This window comes from Labrus mixtus, chromosome 9, assembly GCF_963584025.1.
Source record: "Labrus mixtus chromosome 9, fLabMix1.1, whole genome shotgun sequence".
NCBI lineage: Eukaryota > Metazoa > Chordata > Actinopteri > Labriformes > Labridae > Labrus > Labrus mixtus.
Window position 1 is genome coordinate 24,196,370 of NC_083620.1, and position 21,540 is coordinate 24,217,909.

General features: G+C 39.7%; 1 protein-coding gene across 1 annotated transcript; it reads right to left on the reverse strand.

Moving 5' to 3' along the window:
• Positions 1-3,089: 3,089 nt before the first annotated feature.
• wdr95 (WD40 repeat domain 95) lies at positions 3,090-21,312 on the reverse strand. Its single transcript, XM_061047025.1, has 28 exons — positions 21,180-21,312; positions 20,520-20,778; positions 19,253-19,306; positions 19,085-19,168; positions 18,855-18,920; positions 17,333-17,563; positions 17,004-17,089; positions 16,778-16,870; positions 16,649-16,694; positions 16,499-16,545; positions 15,425-15,542; positions 15,174-15,243; positions 14,429-14,669; positions 14,235-14,340; positions 13,212-13,363; positions 12,838-12,940; positions 12,562-12,668; positions 12,390-12,469; positions 12,238-12,292; positions 12,106-12,151; positions 11,654-11,713; positions 8,160-8,322; positions 7,985-8,065; positions 7,827-7,885; positions 7,110-7,242; positions 6,903-6,942; positions 5,651-5,739; positions 3,090-4,512 (listed from the first exon to the last, which is right to left on the reverse strand). Exons 1-28 carry the CDS (start codon positions 21,245-21,247, stop codon positions 4,253-4,255), a joined length of 2,997 nt encoding a protein of 998 aa, XP_060903008.1. The 5' UTR covers positions 21,248-21,312; the 3' UTR covers positions 3,090-4,252.
• Positions 21,313-21,540: the final 228 nt, after the last annotated feature.

The window sequence follows — 21,540 nt, forward strand, 5'->3', positions numbered from 1 at the left end:
TCTGCTGGCGGGATGAGTTCACTGAGCGTGCAGATGGAGGCTACAGATGTTGCGTTCGAGTGCCTCCGGGAAATTCCGCCTTATGAGCACCAGATGTAGAATCGACATTTTTCAAAGGGTGAATTGTCAAAATAGATCTTGTAGTGGTTTTCTGCCTTGGCATTTTTATTAAAAAAATAAAGTTTTATATTTTTTTCCCCAGAAATGCAGTTTTTAGGCCTACACATACAACTACAACCGTTTCAAGTAGGCAAAGCTATTTAAAAAAAATATTCAGATCTGCAAGTAGGCAAAGGCTACTTTGATGAATACTTTGCTTATTTCAACAGTTTTGATCTAAGAACTGTGAAAATGCCTAAAAGTTCAATTTAGATTAAGATTTACTTTATTGATCCCGCAAGGGGAAATTCTGTTTTTACACTCTGTAAATCATGCAACACACATGCACAAACAAGATCCTATGGACATGCACTAAATGGAGAGATGTCAGAGTGACGGAGCCACCCCTGACAGGCGCTCCTGAGCTGGTGGTGGGTAGGGGGTTTGGTGCCTTGCTCAAGGGCACCTCGGCAGTGCTCAGGAAGCGATCTGGCACCTCTCCAGCTACCAGACCAACTTCCATATTTGGTCTGCACTGGGACTTGAACCGGTGACCCTCCAGTTCCCAACTGAAGTCCCTACAGACTGAGCTACTGCTGCCAATCTAGGCCAGCTTCAGTTTTGTTGGGTTAAAACAGAGCTTGACGTTTTTCTTCTTCTTCTGAAAACCTCCTTATCAATTCAATAAGTATAAAAAAATAGAGGCAGAGTGTCAGTGACAATAATCCTGCATGTCTTCTTGCACTTCGACCACCCAGGGCCCTGGTTAACCTGTTGGTGATCATGTAGATTTGAAGGATTGAGCCTATGTCTCATCCTGAACAACCATTCTCTGTTTGATGATAGACTTTGAAATCAACAGTAAACTATTTATCAAAACTTTTGTCTACATTGTTTTTTAAAAGACCCATGTATTTTAAAAGAGATAAGCCGTACACTCACATGTGGCTTCACTAATGTGATTCATTGATATCTGTTTCTTTAAGTTGTATGTGTTAAAGTGAGACATACAGCACCAGTTTTCAATAAAACAATTTCAGTTCATGTAAACTATAAAAAACCAGATGACTGCCACATTTTGCCAACATGTCTACTTTGATAGCTGTATGACACGTTTTCCTTGATGTGCAGATGTAGAAACATGTCAGACATCCTGTGAAGGCATCATTCTTGCAGATGAACTTTGACAGATCAGTCCAGAGTTGGAGCTATGAACAAGTCTCTACCCCAGCTTGAAACAAAAACAGTAAGACAGCGTCTCCCTGAATTCTCCCTCAGATGACAGGAAATGAAAGAGCACATTTGTGGACACTGAAGGTTACTTGACTTTACAGAGACATGTCAGATTTTCTGGTTTCATGACTGCTGGCAAAAGAAACAAAGTGTGTGCGGTTCACTGTCACTAAAGCAGCTACATGATTTGTTTGATGAATTCTTGGCTCTGTAGTCTTTGGGGGCATTATCTGCATAAAAGCACAATGCTTATGTTGTAATTCAAAACAGACTTCAGTGTCCTCCTGAGACATGTTTCCACGTCAACATCACAGCTTTTTTTTCTCCAGCCTGGGTGTAACTGAAAGTTGTGGATTGGAGGAAGTTGTGACCAATAATTACAACGTTTCCCACCCAGAATAACTCTGGCTTTTAAGGTTCAAATGACTCCTTCCCTCTCTCTGTATATTCACTGAGAATTTGTGAATCATTCCGAGCGCCCACTGATTTGAATCAGTGTGTGTAATTATGGCTACAAGGAAGGGCTGAGTGTTAATATTGAGCCTAATCAAAATAAATACTGTGTATAACCTGCCCTCAGTTACTCCTGTAGTTCTTGTGTGTGTTAACATTCAATTATACTTATACGTTTCCAGTAATAGTAGTAGGGGAAGTGCAGGTAATTGTGTGTTTGTGTACACAAGTGATGATCATTTTTTAGGTTTTCCACAATCTCTTTGGGTCTCATTTCTTTGAACCGTGGCCTAACACCATTAAATACCTCAGGGACTATTTGGACTGTGCAAAATGCAGTTGCAGGCACACTAACACACCTCACTCGTTTATATTGTTTAATGTTACATTTTAGTTTACTCGCACACAATGACTGTGTAAGTCCGACAGGGAGGCAGACGACCTCTCTACTTTTAAGAGCAGACTTAAGGTGGTATGGACCAGCTCCTAGTTATGCAGCTATAGGCTTAGACCACCTGGGGTACGGCCACACCCGACTCCAACTGCGACAGCTATTAATACAAGGATTACGTCTAAAATCATAAATATTAAAGTGAATCTTAGAGCTCCTCAACTTCAACCTCTATAATTAAAATAATCCATCCTCCCCATTTCATTGCCATTATGTGTCTTAAGATAACATTTGTGCTATTTGGTGCTATAAAAATAAAGATTGATTGATTGATTGATTGATTGATTGAGTGAGTGGATGCATTTATCCCATGCATTTAATCTCCCCTCCCTCTAAGTCAGAGCGAAAAGCTTTCTATTCTCCTAAGTCACATGTTATTAAATATTACTGGGCTAGGAAAGACATAAAAGGTACTGTTTCAGAGAATTCATCAATAAAATATGACCTTGATAAATTAAAAAGGTATGCATGCTTTTATTAATGATACATATAAAGCAGAAGAAACTTCAACGGAACCAAGATGATACATTTTCAAACATTGATAATACATCATATCTGAAAGATAAAGAAATTAATCATACAAACTAAAGCCATTGTCACTGAAATTGACTGATTGTTTTATTTTCCATCTGCTACTACACCACACTGCTCTGATGCGTGTGGAACCTACAGTACAATGGCTGCCATTAGGGCATCATTTACACAAAGTGTTATCACAAAAACAGATTTATTAACATTTAGAATTTGATATGGCTTGATATTAGCAAACAGTTACCAATGTACAATAACAGCAGGCATGGATACGCAATAATTGACTCTCCTTTTGGTTCTCGTTACACACTCCTAGGGGTAATATCTGCTATTTAGCTAGTCAATGCAATCCACAATGTTCACCAGCTAGCTGCTGACTTTGGAGCCTTCTTACCAAAAACAGCCGAAGACTGCACCTGTAAACAATAACAGTTCTGTTATTGGTTGTTATTGTCAACCAAACCTGTGCAGTATGTTCACATACAGTTAGTCATATGTTCATCTGTCCATGTAAATGTTTGGCTACAGCTGCTCTTAGAATAAAGGACAAGAGTTCAGTATAACATGCTAAAATGTTGTGAAGTTGTTATAGAGGGTAAATATGAGCAGCCTCTTAATATTGCATTATTTTGGTAGATATTTTGTATAATAATTTAGTAGAAAGACTCACTAAATGTGCTCTCCCTCACAGGCTGAAGTCATGAATGTCACACTTTATACACCAGCAAACAGATGTGGACAGTTGTGAGTCTACAATGCAAATAAGAGCAGCCTGAATTTAGTTGAGCAGCATCAGCGTGCACTTCTTCTCACCTTCTTTTTTTCAAACTGAAGCAGCTTCAGATCACACAAAACCAAAAACCTTTTCAAATTTTTTTTTCTACACTGTAATCCATCCAATGTTTTACCTCAGATATGGCTTTGTTGAAAAAGCCAGGAAGGTTTGATTATACACAGCCCAAGTTCTCGTTCGCTCTGTTAAACTTTTCCTTGCTGTGCCTTTATTGAAAGTAATACTGCAACGCCCCACTTTCCAAATTGTGATCGATACAGTTTCCCTTTATTCAGTTGACTCCTGTTCCTCAGTACTGCTTATGAAAGGATCGATAGCAGCGGGGGAGAGGTCAGGTCTTACTCTGGGGTTTGGTGGCTCCGCAGTATCAAAGCCTTTCAGAGCGCTGTGGTTCGATAGCTTGTTAGTATGCCTGACAGTTTCACAACACAGCCTGAAATGCAAACCAAGCCACACTGACTCCAAATATAAATCCGTCACTTTTTAAGCCGAGTCTGGCGTAAGACTTGCATTGCCTATGTACAGTAGTCTTTGCTGTTATAATGGTTATAACACACCCACTCTTGTGTTCCTCTGGGTGCAGCTGGCTTTTAATCTTCCTCAGTGTCTGTGTCACTGATGGATGTTGGAGGAAGTCTCGGCTTACTGTGAATCTCTGACTGCAATTATGTCGCAAGAAGAGTAGGCAAAGTTCAGTTCAGTTGGAGGAAGAGAGAGACAGAGGGAGAAAAAGCAGAACTCAGATAATCACTTGTGAAGTAACTCACCTTAAGCTCCCCTCTGTATGTATCAGTGTTGTCAGGATTGATGGCATCAGAAAGATGTGTATGTGTTTTCAGAATTTCATGATCTGGCATACTCAGAGGATCAGTCAGAACCTCATAGGGGACCGCAGGATGCTTCCAGGAAGAGGGGATGTGGATGCTCCAGCTCTCAGACTGCCCAAAGGTCCCTGTGGATGAAGAGCAAAGGTCTCCGTTTTAATGTTTTGACAAATTGCACGGCATGGCGCTGAATGAATGCTACACTGTCAAAACTGTGGCTTCCTAAAATGTCACAATGTCTGAATCCATTCGAGATCATTTGACTGCAGCAGTGCCCTGCTGTGCAGCACACCTCCTACAGACCAGTTTGATAGATAAGGTATACGATTCATGGCTATATTGTTTGTCTAATTTTCTCTTCAGACAAAACTGAAGATTGTAAACTTCAAATATTGAAAAACTGATAATTATGACTAAAATGTTTTTGCCTGTTATCTTGAAGGAGCTATGGGTGCAGCTTCTCAGTATTTGGACGGCTCAAGCTAGTAACCATAGACTGGTAGTAACACACTCTTCTCATGTCTGATTAGGAGCATTTAGAGAAACACAGAAGGACGTCGAAAGTTTGACCTTTTGGGAAATACAAGAGTTAAGAAGAAAAATATACCGCTATGGGCTCTTTATATGAAGCTACAGCCAGCAGCCTGTCAGCTAAGCTTATCATAAAAGGCCCTGAACAGGAGGAAACTGCAAGCCTTGCACAGAATATAAGAATCTAAATTCAACTACGAGCATCTCAAATACTCACCAACTAAAGTGTTATCTGTTTTTTGTTTTAAATGAACTACTTCCTCTTTGTTTGTAAAAGTAAAAATATAAAATAAAACCTCAACAAATTACTGTTTAGGCATGTCCTATATGTCCACATGGCACACACATTCTTGAACTAGTCATTTTTTATTATTTGACACACTGTTCACCTGCAGGACATGTAGTGTTGCAGAGTTCAGATGTTAACCAGCTTTTAAGGCAAAGAACAATGAAGCGTACATATAGTTTGTTATGTGCACATTGTACTAGAAGGTTACATGGTATGTAGACAGAGAAGAGGAGGAGGAGAAGGAAGGAGGGCCTGATAGCTATTTTTTTCCTAAAATCCCCCTCATGGTTCAATCCAGCTATTTACCGTCACTCTGGAATAAACATGCACATCAATTACAGCATTTCCACCTTAACCGTGGCACCATGCTCAAGACTAATGCTATTTGCATGAACATTAATATCGTCCAGACAAGAGCGGATTGACGGATACTAAATGACACCCACCTATGAATTCTCCACGTGCACTCCACAGGCGCACCGTGTAGTCTGTAGATGAGGTAAGCACCACTTGATCACTGTCAACAATCTGCAGTCTGGACCAGAGTAAAGAGACATGAGATGAAATGAGAGACGGCGTTTCTGGCAGAACACTCTAAATCACCCGCTCTGTTGGGTGATCTGCATCGTGGGCAGCATTTCACCTACGTACACTCGCGCGCACACACGCACACACACACTCAGACACACACACAATCACTTCTACTCTGTAGAAGAGGGAAAGTTAATGTTTCTGCTGCAGTGACGGCCCCCGACTGAGAATGATTGACCCCACTAAGGATGCTTTCACAAGAAGTTTAGACAAAGTTAGTTAATTGTTGGGTACAAAGTAGGTTCTAAATGATATCTGACTGTTGTCCAATGACTTTAACTAGTGACAGGATGAGTCATTAAAGCCTTTTGTGTTTTTGTAAACCAGTCTCATAGCAGATTGTGAAATGCTCGAAAAATCATAATCTTTAGATTTATTCACACGTTCTTTTCTTGTCATTCTGCATATATTTCACTTAATGTGTTTTTTTCATACCTCTAAGAAGTTAGGTCATAGAATAAAGAGCATTCAGGTCAACCCGTAATAGGGCAAGTTGACTTAAATGCTTACATTGGCTGGGACTTTCACCCAATAGATCAGGGAACTTGTAAAAAAAACGTCAGGGACTTAAATTCGTTCTTGCATAGCTGATGTCTCACTCAAACCACCTTATCGTTTTCTTAACTTAATACATTGGTGCAGTTTGTTTTGGCGCACTGGACCCCGTAGTGGTCATAGCAAAAAAAAAAAAAGGATTGATCAAAGCACCATATATGGCTGATTTAAGTGATAAGAAAGAAAAATGCTGCTACGAGACTTTTCTCTGGCTAATCTCCAGAGAGTTCTGGTTTCACACGGGACACTAACAACTTAATCTGAGGTTAAAGTGAATGAACTCTTTCTGCTGAGAGCACTGAAGGTTGGATGGACTTCATTTGTAATTAAATAAATAAATAACCCCTCCCCCGCCCACACACACACACACACACACACACACACACACACACACACACACACACACACACACACACACACACACACACATAATGGAATCTGGCTGACTATAACAGTTAGAAAAAAGTGAAACTTACAATGTTCACAGATCTATAAATAAGTTGCATAAGTATTTTCCAAACTGTCTCAGGACTGTGTTTATATTGTTCATACCCAGTGATTCTGCTGGTGTGAGCTCTCCAGAAGTTTTCAGCTGAAAAAAAACCCATAGATAAGATAAGATAATCCTTTATTCATTTCACAATGGAGAAATTTACAACAGAAACAATCTCACATGTGTGCTTTTTCAAAGGTAGAACCACATTTTATTCTCCTTGTACGTCGAATCAAAGTCAAAAACATGAAAGAAATGCTGCTTACCTCTGAGAGTATTCTGTTCTGGGTCAAACTTCTCCATGTTGTAAACATAGATGTAACCAATTTGGTCGGCAGCGTACAGCAACATTTCCTTTTCTGTTTTTGCCATTCTAGTAATCTTTTGTTGGAATCTAGACTGTAAAAACACAAGACATTAAAATTCTTTCAGGTACTTTGTAATTATAGCACCGACATTAAGAAAACTATAAATGATTTGGCTTTCTTCTATTCAAATTAAAAGCATAAAAAAGACACAATCAACACAATCATCATTAGCACCTGACAGTTATTTTACCCTGTGGGGACTAAATGTTTTCTTTAAGACGGTCTAAAAACATTCCCCGGGTAAAAGTCCCCAAAAAAAAACTGATACAAAATACAATACATAAAGTAAAAGCGTCTGTAAAACTTGAGTATCTTTTTATTTTAGAACATAAAAAGACTATTTCTTCTTGATATGAGAGACTTTTATGCACGTTTCATTTCATCCCCGTTAGTTCCCACCGTTTTGGATATAAAGGGTCGCTGCTTTGCATTACAGAACTGCAAGGTAGATACCTGCAAGTTGTTTAAAAACAAGAGCTAAGCAAAGAACCCGTGCACCATAAATTACCTTTCTGTTTAATCAGCAGTTTTGCAGGTGACTCTTGAAAGAAGAGTCCTATTTCTCTCGATAACAGAAAGTGAAACCAAGAAATGAGGTTGAATTAATTATCTTACAGCTTTGAAGGTGCCCAGACATTTTCCTCCACTGAGCACGTTCCAGAGATTTATATCACCTTTAAAAAGACAGGATACATAGTAAAAGTGTGTTGACAAGTATTATGGAAGAATATAAAGTGCAATCATGTGATGAAATTGTGGTTTATAACACTGACCTAAGGCCCCAGAAGACAGGAGCGCTGTAGTCGAGGAAAACTGCTTTAGGAAAATGATGCTTGGAACGCTTGTATCCAAACCTGTTTGACAGAAAAAAGAAAGAAAAAAACAGATAAACAAATAAATGCAATCAAAGTTTTTAATAGAAGTATTATAGTGATGTGCCCAAATCACCTCCAGACGTTTTCGGATCAGTCAGAAGAGGGCTGACAAAACGACACTGTATACGTCCAGAGACGACGTTCCACACGATAATCTCTCCATCATAGCTGCTGGTGGCGAGGAGAGACGGCGGGCACTGTGTCACGCACAGGATGTCGTCCTTATGGCCGTTTTTCTGAGGAAAGAAAAGATGCGAGTGTTATTGAAGAACTGCAGAATAAAATTAAATCAATGTCAGTCCAATTTACAATTTAAAGAAAAGTCCCTCCTTCCTCATGATCTTCTCTCTCATTTTGGTGGAAAAGCTGTTTTTGTTTTGTGTCAAGAGTTACATGAGAAGATCGATTCTACCCTTTCATGAATCTACAGCTAGCAGCTGGTTAGCTTAGCTCTGTACTGGCTAGCTTGTAGCCTGCTAGGAAAGTTTGTCTGTCACTGAAAAACTGCTAAAGCTCTCTCCATTACAAGCTTCATGTTTGCAAAATACATTTTACCTTTGGACACAGGGAAGCTTTTTTCTACATTTTATACTCAGCTAAGCTAAACTGACAGTCCGGTAACTTACTGACATTTTAAAGACACGATGGTGGCATCAATCTTCTTGTTCAACTCTTGCCAAGAAAGCAACCAAGCATAAATGCCAAAATGTCAGTTTAGACACGATTATACACTTTGCATGCCTCACAGAACAAGTAAATGTCGTAAAGTTCACCAGTCTGTCAGCCAAACAACTTCAGGAAAATTCTACTTTAAGGGCAAAGAAATGAATAAAATATGTTTTTGACTCTCTTCAAGTCCCATAGAAATGTCAAAGAGTTGTCACTGAGTTTTTGGTTTTGCTCACGGTAGCTATGGCCAAGTGTGTCACACACTTTGGATCAAGAACTGACTTGATGTCAAACCCTGAGTGCACGGACGTATTGAACTCAAAAAGGAATATTCTGCTCGGTGCAACGATGCCAACAAGAAACAGATTTCAGGAAAAGCAGATGGCAGTTACGACTTCGGCACTGACAGTGTAAAGTAAACGAACTCATAAATGTCATCCAAACCAAAGTGAAATATTTAGATGAACTTGGCCAATGTTTTAGTTTTAATGAGATGCATCACAACACTGGTCATCTGGAGGGACAGAAAAATCCACTGTGAACCCGAGGCTTTGTGGACAAGGGAAGGAGAGTGACCTATATAGAGCAAGCCATTGATCTTCCTCCTGCAGGCCATTAATGAAAAACTATTTCAAGAGAGGGCTCTGTAGATAATCAAAGGGGTCACTTTTCTTACCGGCCTCTGTAAATGCAATCTTTCTGCTCTGCTAATGGACCTCTTTGAGGGTGAGTGTAACCAGCAGCCATAATGAAAAAGATGGAGGGGAAGTCTGCGTCACCTCCATGGATCATGCAGTGTGAATCAATTATCCACCAACAGAGAGAGCTGTGCCCCACTGTCAGAGGTAACCTGACCACATCACAACACCAAATTAGATGAAGTCACTGTAATAGTGAGTGTTGTTAAAGCGAACTCTTTGTACAGCTTTGAGTGCATATTATTGGCAGTTAGAGATTTGTTTTTATTATGATTTCAGAGTTTTAGTATTATATGCATTTTAATCCTGAACCAGACTCAAAATGTGTTTGGAAGACAAAGTTAGATAGACCCTCAGTAGGGTTGCCATGTTGTTTGTGTCTACAGGATTACAGAAAAACTACAATAGGCAGTATTTTCATGAAACGTGTGGAAGGGTGTAGCATTAGCAAAGAAAGGACTCACTATTTGAGACCTGTTCCTGACTCACAAACAATAGCAGATCTGACTTACTTACTAGCAATGACAATTTACATTTCATAGACGAATAGAGAAAGTTTGCATCAGGGTGGCCTCTGGGATTACCCTTCCATTTGCTCCAATGGTAATTATTATTAAATTGTACAAAATTTGCATGATTTTTACCTTTGGGGAAAAAAAGTTGTCCGAAGGATGGGTTGTCTAATTAAATAAGTATTTTCACTCTGACTCAATAATCAATGATGAGGAAAAGAAGTCCCACATCAGCAGTGTTGGCAGTTGTCTGACGTGCTTTGCGTTACAACATTGTGACATTTTAGGGGATTGAATCATTCGCCTTTCTCAAGGGGATTATTCATGAAATATCTCTGTAACTTTAAAATTGCAAAAATAAATATGCAACATGACTTCTCTTCACAAAGTAGTCCTGAAATATTTTTCTTCTACAAACAAAAAGGAAAAAAAACACAGGGGATATAAAACTGACACTACCCTTTGAGACTTTGTGACGAGAGTGCACATAGGGCACTTGGTGCACACCTTGTGATCTGAAGTGAGTCAGTGATAAAAATCATCCTTTCAGTTCACTGACAGCATGATGCAGAGCCTGTCACACACTATAGGTACTGACAGGTCAAAGCTGGGCTGCACAGAGCCTCAGACACAAAGAGAAGCTGTGTGATATATGAAATATGTACAGGACAATATGGGAACAGAAGGACATTTACAAAAATAATGTAAAATTAATGAAGATGAGGAACAGAAATTCGGAAAGCATAGACTATTTAACAAGGAAAGGTGAAGGAAAAAGCAGAAGGTGGAGGACTATGAAACTCGCTGCTCGAGTTTAAAATGTGTCTGCAGGCGATGCTGCACAGTAGGGCAGAGATCAGGGAGGCTTTGTTACCCATCTCTCCCTCCCTCTAAGGTTTTAGCCAGTCAGCAAAAAAACGGTTCTTGGGACCAAAGAATTAAGTTTCCTCTGTGTGTCTGACTTATATAAAAACAGAACCAGCAGGGAAGCTTTATCTTCACAGTCCTTTAGATGCACTAGTGTCTGTGGCGAGGCAAGGACAGAACTGGGCAAGAAACCCTTCTATATAATGCACAAAGTGGGGATCATTTTACTAGTCAATGCTCTAATGGATACTTAGACTGCAAAACATCTCGAACCCTTTCTGCAAATAGCTCGTAACCATGGCTCTAAAATGGAGTAGAAAGCAAAACATTGTCTCAGGAGTGCTGAAACGTAGAAGTATTAATAGATTGGAAATACCTCAAAATTGTTAATATGCTTCTGAACTTCCCAGAACTTGAAACTGAAACTCTTCTTTGTATATTTTTTATAGATTAAAATACGCAGAAGCAACTAAAACCCTTGTCTTGCCATAATTATAACAACTTTAGAAGTAATTGTTATGAGCTATTGTATGGAGCTACAACACATTGTGCATCTCCAGAATGTGTTTCAATGTTGTTTTTTATTCACAACATGAAGAACCTTTCATCAAACAGAGACCTGAGCTTTTTCCTAATGGAAGAACAAAGACTGGGTTAGGGTTAGGGTATCAAAGTATCTGCCTCTGTCATCTAGCATGCCTGACTGAATGTCACAGAGGGATGCGAACGCACAGTAAGAACATATTGAAGTGCATATGAAATTAGGTCTTCATAAACATCTTTCCTCAAAGGTTTTGTCAAGATAGTTTTCTTTGAATCACCAGATCATCCTGCCAGGAAGGGTGTGGCCTCTGGACATGATGAAAATCCTCAGGTACATCCTGATGAAATACAGAGCCACAGTCAGCAAACAGAGCCATTTTACACCACAATGGTATGTTTGGATTATAAAAATAGCAGCTGGAAGACTGTTGACATTAAAAATCACATTAACTAGGCAATCAAAGAAAGTGTCATGGACCATGCAGTATACAAATGGAGGTTGGTTTCTCAATTGTCTGGTTTTATAATGAAATCCAAACAGGCTATATGTGAAGAGAACTATCAGGAGTTTTTATTATTGCCGTTTCATATTGGATTTCAGGTTATTATTACAATGTAAACAAATGGAAATGGGATGCAATATGATGGAGCGAAGGAGGAACCGGAGAAATAATTGGAAAGGGATTCATGAAGCACAGCTGACAAATAATACCTTTTCTTTTGTACTCACTGAATAAATGTCAATCTTCCAGTCCCGGCCGACAGACATCACATAGCTGCAAATATCAACAGCACAAACTCAACATGGACTAGAACTCACACTGAGCAAAGAGAGCTTGCCAAATATCAAACCTTTACTCACAAATTCTTGCGAACTTGCAGGAAGATGCAGTCACACACCTCATTACAAACACCATCTACAGGAAAGATTCAAGTTAAGTATTTACAATGAATTGTTGGTACATTATCTCAAATGCTTCATGTAAGGGATTAAAGAAAATGTAGATGATAAACCCTTTTTCAGTGTCTTCAGGCACTGCCCGTTGTTGAAGTTCCAGATCTTCAAACAACCATCTCTTCCGCCTGTGACAAGTCTGCAAACACAAGAACGCCCTGTGATGACATAGAGGTTGAATTTGTTTCATGAAAACTGAAACTTTTGCGCAAGCTCCTTCATTCAATGTACCTCCTCCCTTTGGGGTCAAAGGTCATACATGTGATGGCAGACAGGTCATGCGCTCCGCCAAACTCAAAAGCCTGCCTCCCTGTGTCGAAATCCCAGACCTTCACCACCTGAAACCAGCGATGTTTGGAGATTATTGTTATCACCATGACAACCATGACTACTACTACTATCACTTCAGCTGCATTTTAAAATAGAGAGAAACCCAAAGGACCTGTTTTAATAAGAGTGAAATTTTAAGATGGTCATCTGTTTAATCGTTGATATCAGTTTACTCACAGAGCCCTCCGTGCAGCTCACAACTTGACGAAACTCCTCGCTGTAGCCGCAGCACGTTACAGGCTCATTATGTGAAACAGTCAGGCGTCTGTGAAGCTGCGGCCTTACAGAGCGAAAAGATAACAAAATGAATAACGGGGAGATTATTATAAATTAATGCACTGAAAAGAAATCTTAAATTATGTATCTCTTGAGTGAAAGTGGGACTTTTTAAGCCTTTAAAAGAAAATCTTCAAAATCATCAGATGTCCTTTTGTTTTAGAACCTCCCCAAACAGCCGTTCTTAAATGAGTTCAGTGAGGGGAATATTTTCAGATTGCCTCCAGAGTTCATTGAATCTATGATGAATTAAGCACAAGGGCCTGACAGCCAACCTTCTCTTCAGGGAGAGCACAGCCATGCAGTCTGCAGCAATGTAAAGGGATTTCAGAGCAGAGGAATACGAGCACGCAGATATGTCACCATGAATCCCGCTTGTTTTTGGGTCTGCTGTAAACAGGCAACACTGATCCTGAATATCCCAGATCTGAGGAACAGATAAAGGAGGAAGTCTTTGCATTATTCAGTAAAGTAAAAGCAATGCCACACCAAATAAATTACAAGTAAAAGTAAAAAAAATCCCAAGTTTCACATTTCTTTTGTTGTTGCTGTATATGCAGCAGTGCACCGCTGGATGTGCTTCATGTTGCTTTGTAATTCAAACTAGACTCATGCATCATGTTCATGACATGTTGGTACATTTTTAATCGTCATTTTTAATCCGCAAAGTATAGTTTCTATATGGAGGAGTAGATTGTAATCATTCCCTTTTGGGAAAAATAAAACAGTAACTCAAATTAAAATAAAACTGGCAGTAAAACTAGAAGTTTCTAAGTACAATAATTGAGTAAATTTAATAGTGAAATATGTGCAGAGGTTTAATGGACAGTCAAAATTGTGTTGTTTATATTTTGCTAATTCAGTTCAAATATACCACTTTATAGGGCAGGTGGCTCAGTCTGTAGGGATTTGGGTTGGGAACCAGAGGGACACTTATTCAAGTCCCGTTGCGGACGTAATCTGGAAATTGGACGGGTAGCTGGAGGTGTGCCAGTTTACTTCGTGAGCACTGCCAAGCCCCCAACTTCATTGACTTGATTTTGTGTGCAGTCCCCTTCCTCTGACATCTCTCCTTTAATGAATCTCTGTAGGATCCAGTTTGTGCATGTGTGTATTTTAAGTGTGAAGCATGTCTCAACAAGAAAGTGAAAAAGTGAAATTTCCCCTCTGGGATCAAATAAAGTACATCTGCCTCTTCTTCTAACTAATGTGCCTTCTGTTATCTGGATGCCATATTGATTTTGATCATTTAGAAAAGAAAAATCTCAAATGACACATTAAAAGCTAACATGTGTCACCTTCACAGTGTTGTCTGTGGAGACAGAAAAGATTTGACTGTCCTCTGAGAGGATGAAGAGATAGACGATGGGGGCAGAGTGGCCTTTCAAAACACCGGTCGGTTTCCTAAAAGGGAAACAGAAACCATGTGAGGTGTCTTTTTTTGATTAATGCTAACTTCTTTAATGATTCCTAATGAGCTCTGGTTTCTCACCCAGAAAAATGAGGGTTCCACATGCGTATGAGTCGGTCCATGCCTCCTGTGACCAGCAGGCTGTGCTTCCGGCAGAGGTCAAACGTCTTGACCCCTTTGTAGACGCTGAAAACTGTCTGGTCACACGATGCCCGCAACTGTGGAGTCCAGCTCAGTTGGATCTTCTTAATCTTCCCTTCATAGCAGGCCTCTCTGATCTCAATCAGCTGCTGCTCGGCGTCTGTTAGTGGCAGCACGCAGCCTTCAGGAGAAAAAAAAAGGAGATTTTATTACAAGGCCACAAACATCAATCAAAACATGCTTTTGGAGCGAGGGTGAGTCATTATCAGAATAAATGACCGAGCTGGCTAGTGGACATGGGCGATCAACCAGGCACACACACACACACACACACACACACACACACTGTATACATCCTGGTATTGATTTGTGTATTTGTGATGGATGAGTCATCAACAGTCATCCCTCACAACTCTCCTAACAGGATGCGTAATGTTCAACACAGACTTTAATTACTGCACATTGTAGATTAAAAACACTTCGACGATCACAACAAGCATGCTTCAGTTTTTCTTCTGGATCTTAAATCAAATGCAATCGATGCATTTTGAATGGACAGACAGTTAAGTATGTGTTTTAGATACACATCACACATTGTCAAAAGTATTGTACCGTTATCCCAATTGTTCCAGAAAGATGCCATAAAAACTAAGAAAGCCGAAGAAACAAGCTCAACAAAAATTACCTATGACAAGAGACGAAGATCCGTCATTCGATGAGGAGACAACAGCTTGAAAACTTTGAAAATATTTCGCCTAAAATAAGACAGCAGCGTTACTGAGCAGTTTTTGCAGCATATTCTGTTCATATAATGTCGGCATTATGTCATGCAACACAATATTTACTGTATTACAGAACATCTTCTGCAGATATTATTATTATTATTATTAAGATGTCACTGGGCTTAGCTTGAGTGACATAAAGGTAAAAAATCACCTGTGTCACCCAGTCCCGATGAACCTTCCATCTCACAAAAGTCACATTCAGAGAAAGCACCGCATTGTCCATCGCTATGTTGGGTATGTTTCCAACTTTTGGTAGTTTATTCCACAATCTATAAAAACACAGAAGTTAAGATTTACAGCCAGGCCTGAGAGTCGTCACAGACGCAGCCTCACATACAGAACCTATAGTGGTTTTGATTGGCAAGAAACCTATAGAATGCAAAGGTATAATTTTCCAGCACATTTTAAAAATAGCCTTTAAAACAGGAGTCGCGAAAAGAGCTTTTTATTCATGGGTTCAAACACTGCAGTGTATTTCTGTAAGCAAAACGAAACAAGCGTAGGATTACTCCTGTGAGAGACACTCAAATACCCGTGTTTTCATCCTGAAAAGAGTGAAAGGTGCCGCATTTAACAAAAAAAAAGAAAAAAAGCTATTCAGAAGACTGTGTTTGCCACAATGTGAGTGCTATGACCTTTCAGCCAATGGATGACTAAGCACTGATTCACTGTAAATGTATAAAACCTGATGCATTTCAATGAATTATGTAATAAAGACAATACATTCCAGTCAGAAAGAGGGTTGAAGATAAAATAGACTTTCACATTTTATTAATCTCCTATTCTGTTACTCAGAGGAGAGCCAAATCTTTCATCTCATCCACAAGTGTTTGTATCTGTCACTCACAGGACACAGTCGCGTGTCTATTTCCCCCTTACAAATCCCCATTAATCAGCCAAGAAAACAACCTGGGGGAGAAACAAGACAGTACACAGTTCTGATTGGCTACTAATAGTGGACGTCTCCCAGTAGAGAGTTTGCGTTTGTCACTCAGCTGAAAACCAAATAGTCTAATCACTGACTTAAAGAAGCTTTCAGAGTATTGCTGGATAAATTATCATGGCATTGTCTCATCTAATTATAGTCTAAAAAAAGTCTATATTCTGTATACTGAACATATCGCGATGGTAACCTCTGTCTCTTGTTCAAATGTGGGTGTGATTGTCAATTAAACATTATACATATGAGTAAATATGTGTAGGTCTTCAAAGAAGCAACAATTACCTGAGGGTATCTTGAACTGAGGATATTAAAATAATTGTCACACATCCCTGAAACATAAACAATTTAATTAACCTCCGCAGCATTAATTAAGCATAATATAATGAGAGATTGATGTTTAGAAATCAGATGCGTTTTTAATAAAAAGAATACCTCAGTGTCTCCATACACGATACAGCATTTATCAGAGCCTGTGTAGCTAGAAAAGAAAAACACAAACAGCATCAGCGGCTGTTATCGAGACATCTTGAAGGTTTGATTGCATGCAGCGTTGAAGCTCACCTGTAGTCTAACGTTAAAGGGACTGTTTCGAGTGCGTTGATCTGACAGTAAGGCTCCAGAGAGGAAAGGTCATAAAGTTGGATCTCTCTGTCCCTGCAAGATAACAAAGTCAGGCACGATAAACAAAGCCCGAGGAGCCTTGCACCTTCAGTAAACAAAGATAGTCAATGTACTCAAAGACTCATTTGCTCTTAAAGTCATCTTCTGAAACCTTTCCTCTCATTACCCCGTTGCAATCATCAGCTTGTCGTACTCTGTCATCAAGCAGAAATCACTGGCCCACTTTGACTTTCTGTTTGCAGGGCCGTCATTCTGTAAATTACAAAAAGTATGAATCAACAGGTTAAAAACACGTTCACATTCCTTATCACTACAGGTGGCACACCAACATTAAATGTGTACACTTTTTTGCATGATGCATGATATAAAGGCGTAATGTGTTTTCTTTAATCTCTTTGATTAACATTGCATTGTCATTCATACCAGTCACATTTTCTTTTTTTTTCATGATATTTCTTCAATCTAAAGGATTGTATCAGAATTTTTGTTTCTTACAAACATGTGTTTGGTCTTCACTGGTTTGAGGTCAGCGCTCCAGAAGCAAACCATCCCGTCTTCTCTCGCTGTGGCGACGGTGCCATCATGGGCGGAGTGGATGTTTACGACGTCAACGCCGTGACACAACGTCCTCGTGGTGGCCGGCAGAGAGAACGCCACCTGCTTACTGCGTCTGAGGGTTTCCTGCTTCTCTTTGTGCTCCTGAAGCAAGTGTGTGCAGAAATCCCCCTGCAACATATTGTTAGAGTTCTGACTGGCAATGTGTTCCTCATGTAAATAAATGGACCTGTACCTGTACATATAAGTGCTTTTTTAGTCTTCTGACCACTCAAGGCCCCGTGTACACTACATGTCACATTCACCCATTCCCACACATTTCAAACACTGAGAGCACAGGATACAATGTGAAGCCCACATCAGTGCTAACTAGTCTTATTCACACGCCCTCAGGATCAATAGGAGGTTTAGTATCTCGCAAAAGGACACCGTGGCATATTGACTGCCCTAGCTGGCATCAAACGCGAGCGAAAAATGACCCAATCTTCCACTGAGCCACAGCCAAATCACACAGATAAACATCACCATGTCCAACATGCATTTATTTATTTTTTTCTCCAACAAACATTATACTGTAACTCCATTCGTTACTGTATCTGTTACACATTGTCTCGACACGGTCTCATTGCCTTTCTTTGTTATTTTCGCCACTCCTATCATGTTATCTCCTATTTAAAAATAACAATACTGGGTGGCACAGTACTATTAAACATGCCTTTATAGATCTAGAAATTGCATGATTTATCATCATTCTTTCCAATTGCCACGTGAAATTTACAAGATAGATAGAAATATGGTGGTGTAGCTGTTTTGTTAATCAAGGCCTCATACTTACAACTAATCAATACTCAGATATGGTCACTAAAAGAGTCTGTTAATGCCCTATCTTAAAACCAAAAACATGATGTACAAAATATATATTGTAAAACAAAAACTGATTTGAATACCATTCTTTAAACACAACAAAATGTGCAGAAGCCTTCTGGAGATTTAATTAAAAAGTGATGTGGAAATGTCCTTCCTATCGCCAGTGGAAATGAGGTCCTCTTATGAATGTAATTGTGAAATGTATTCCTGAATAACTAATTGTGCTCCTGTGTTACACTGGTCAATGTAACACTTTCTGATCACTTCTTTACAACTCATTTGCTTTACACTCCTTACAACCTCTATAGTAACAGGATATCAAGCTGAGAATATAACGCCTAAAAGATACTGAGTATACAGTTGTTAGTATACAACTTGGCACCAGAAAAGCTGATTTATCCCAAATCATCGGTTCAGTTACACTTGTTCCACCACTTACGGCTGCAGGAATAGCCCTGTCGTATTTCATAGGGGCCTAACTGTTTTACTGCAGGTTTCTGGTGTTAGCATGCATGGAAATGTTTTATAACTGAGGCCATACACTCAATAAAAAGGCTGCATGCTCTATAAGAAACAAATATCAATTTCACCTCACCCATGAAATCCTTCCTCGGCCTGAATAATCAATCTTCTTGAACAGCCCTTGAATTTGTGCGTTGCTCTGTGAAATTAAAGGAACAAAAGAAACGAGTACAATGAGACATTTTAGAAAATAATGCAGCGATTGCAAAGACTGGGACTTAATTGAAGAAAGAAAAGCAGTGAACACAGAGATGAAAGAATCTGAGAGTAAGAGATATAAAAAGAAATGTCACACTGTCTTACTGTCTCAGGCAAAGCCAAACACTTTGCCACTATGCGTCCAAAACTCTTCGCATCAATGAACCTCAAGCCACGCGTTTCATATTCCTACAGGAAGAACAAACAAAGTCAAATCTTGCAGAGATGAAAAACTGGAGTGTCAGTCGTGTTTGTAAAAGCTGCAGTTTATACCTCAAATGCCAGTTTCAGTTTCTGGAGGTTGTCGAGTGATACTGCATCATCAATCTTATAGAAAAGGTAGGAAAAGGTGACATATTATGACATGCTTTACCTTCTATCATGCAGGTTGACTGAGAATTATAGAAGAAAAAGGACACACAATAAAGGAAGAATTTATGCTCAGTGGGTAAAAAAAAGCTTCTTCCAGTCAACTCAAATGCACTCACCAGGAAGTTCGTTAAGTCTGAGTGCTAAAAAATACAAATGAAGGTTAGGGAGGGCGTATTTCAACACAGTTTAATTATCAATAAACATGATAAGGGCTCCACCTCTGAGTAAACAACTTTCTATAATGGCCACAAAAGCCACCACCTGCTATGTCAAGCCTCTGAGATGCTTTTACAAGGCCAAATGACGAGCCATGCTCTCTGGGTTAATGGCCTCCCTTAAATTTGGTTTCCTAGCAATGGGGTCCTTGATCCGTGACACTCTTTGATCTGTCATTAATAAATAACAGGGATAAACAGCTCTAATTCCTTACGGGTATAACGAGGGTCGAGGTTTCCCTACGGAATCTCCTGAATTGCAAAGATAATTGTTTAATCAGTCAAAGTGATGGAAGGGCTGAAAGTGTTCACACAACCCCGACTGCTTTCCAAATCCCTTTATTAGAGCTGCATAACTTTGAACTCCCGAGCCTGTTCTGTCTAATCTGTAATGGCACATTGCTCATTACATAAAGCATGAGAGTGTGACTGACATCTGCAACTACACAAGCTTCAGTCACAGCCTTTGCACAGCAACTCTTACATCTTTCCATCATTCCTGTCAGCTTGAGAGCTTGGATATGAGTGAGTTCTTTGGAGTAAAGTTGGCTCAGCAACCGTGTTTGTGTTACTTTGGTCTGAAACATGGCCTTCCCAGGCTCTGGCACAGATTGTTCTGCACGATGTGCTGTCAGGCTCTGAGTAAATTGAGCATCAACTTGATTTAAAATGGCGTTTTTGACATTACCTCACATTCATTCTGCTGCTGCTGCTGAAATATGCTTCAGCTGTGCAGTTTAAGCTTTTTGCAAAGAGGCTGAAAACTGGCCATTGTTACACTCTAGTGACACCTTGAGGATGAAAGCAGCAGCTTTAAGGGAGAAGATGTTTGGAAAGGGCGAAGAGGAATCCACATTTTTCACTGAAATAATCGAACTGTCAAAGACAAATTCAATAAGGTCCCATTAACTTTTCTCATTTGACTCTCAGATCGATGCTTCTGTAAACTATACCTGGAGGCAGCAGAGTCTGCGAGTTGATTCAATACTGTGGTGTTGTTGTCTCAGGATGTCTGCCTTATCTCCCAGTGTGACAGAGTGTCGTCTCCTGTTCTGTTTCAGCAGCTCTCGACTCAACCATTCAGGCAGCTTACGTCTTTCCTCGCTGACACCCACTGGTGCTGAGAAGTCACCTGTGGCTTTTTCACCCGGACCACCTGGCCCTGTCGTGTTCCCCGTTCTCTCCTCTTTCCTCTTCAGTTCAAAGAGGATACTAGAGGATTTAAGACATTATTAGGACAAAATCTGCATTTGATCTTTTCATACATTTTATTGTAAAAGCACAAATTTCTCCCCCTTAGAAAAGTAGATAAAAACATTGTTTTATTTCAACTTAACTCAGAGCAGCCATATGAAAAGTAACAGTGTCAATACACTTAAATACAATCCTAGGAATAAAGTTCCAGGTGATCAGACCTCCTGTATTAAACAGCTCAGTGCTGCCTCAGATAGCAACTACATCTCCATGACAACAGTAAACATTTCCTGAACAAGAAAGAGAAGTAAGGCATGTCCTCAACTAGGTCCAATCATTATTTAAAAATAAACTGCAGCTAATATTGATATCAGGAATGAAATAACTGAATTTAGAAGAGCAATAAAAAAGCAGAATACCTGGTCACACGTTGCGTTTCTAATCTTCCAGAAGCTGAAGAAGAGCGAATCTTTTTCTGCAGTGGCATCCTGGTTGGTGTTTTTCCAAGGTTAAAATGATGCAAAATCTGACTTCATTGCAGCACATTTTCTCAGTCAGACCTCCCAACAGATGTTAATCAGACAGATCTTGCACAAGTGTACCTGACACTAACTCCTACTGTTACACATGGGCGGAACAGGTGGCCCTGCGGTAACTAAGAAACCAAGAGTGACAACTGAGCCAACGACCAAAAGACAAGAGCAAGCACTCACAGGGAGAAATAACTTTATCAACATCCTAAATCTCTTGCTTTCAGTGTGCCCTTGCTCAATTAAATAA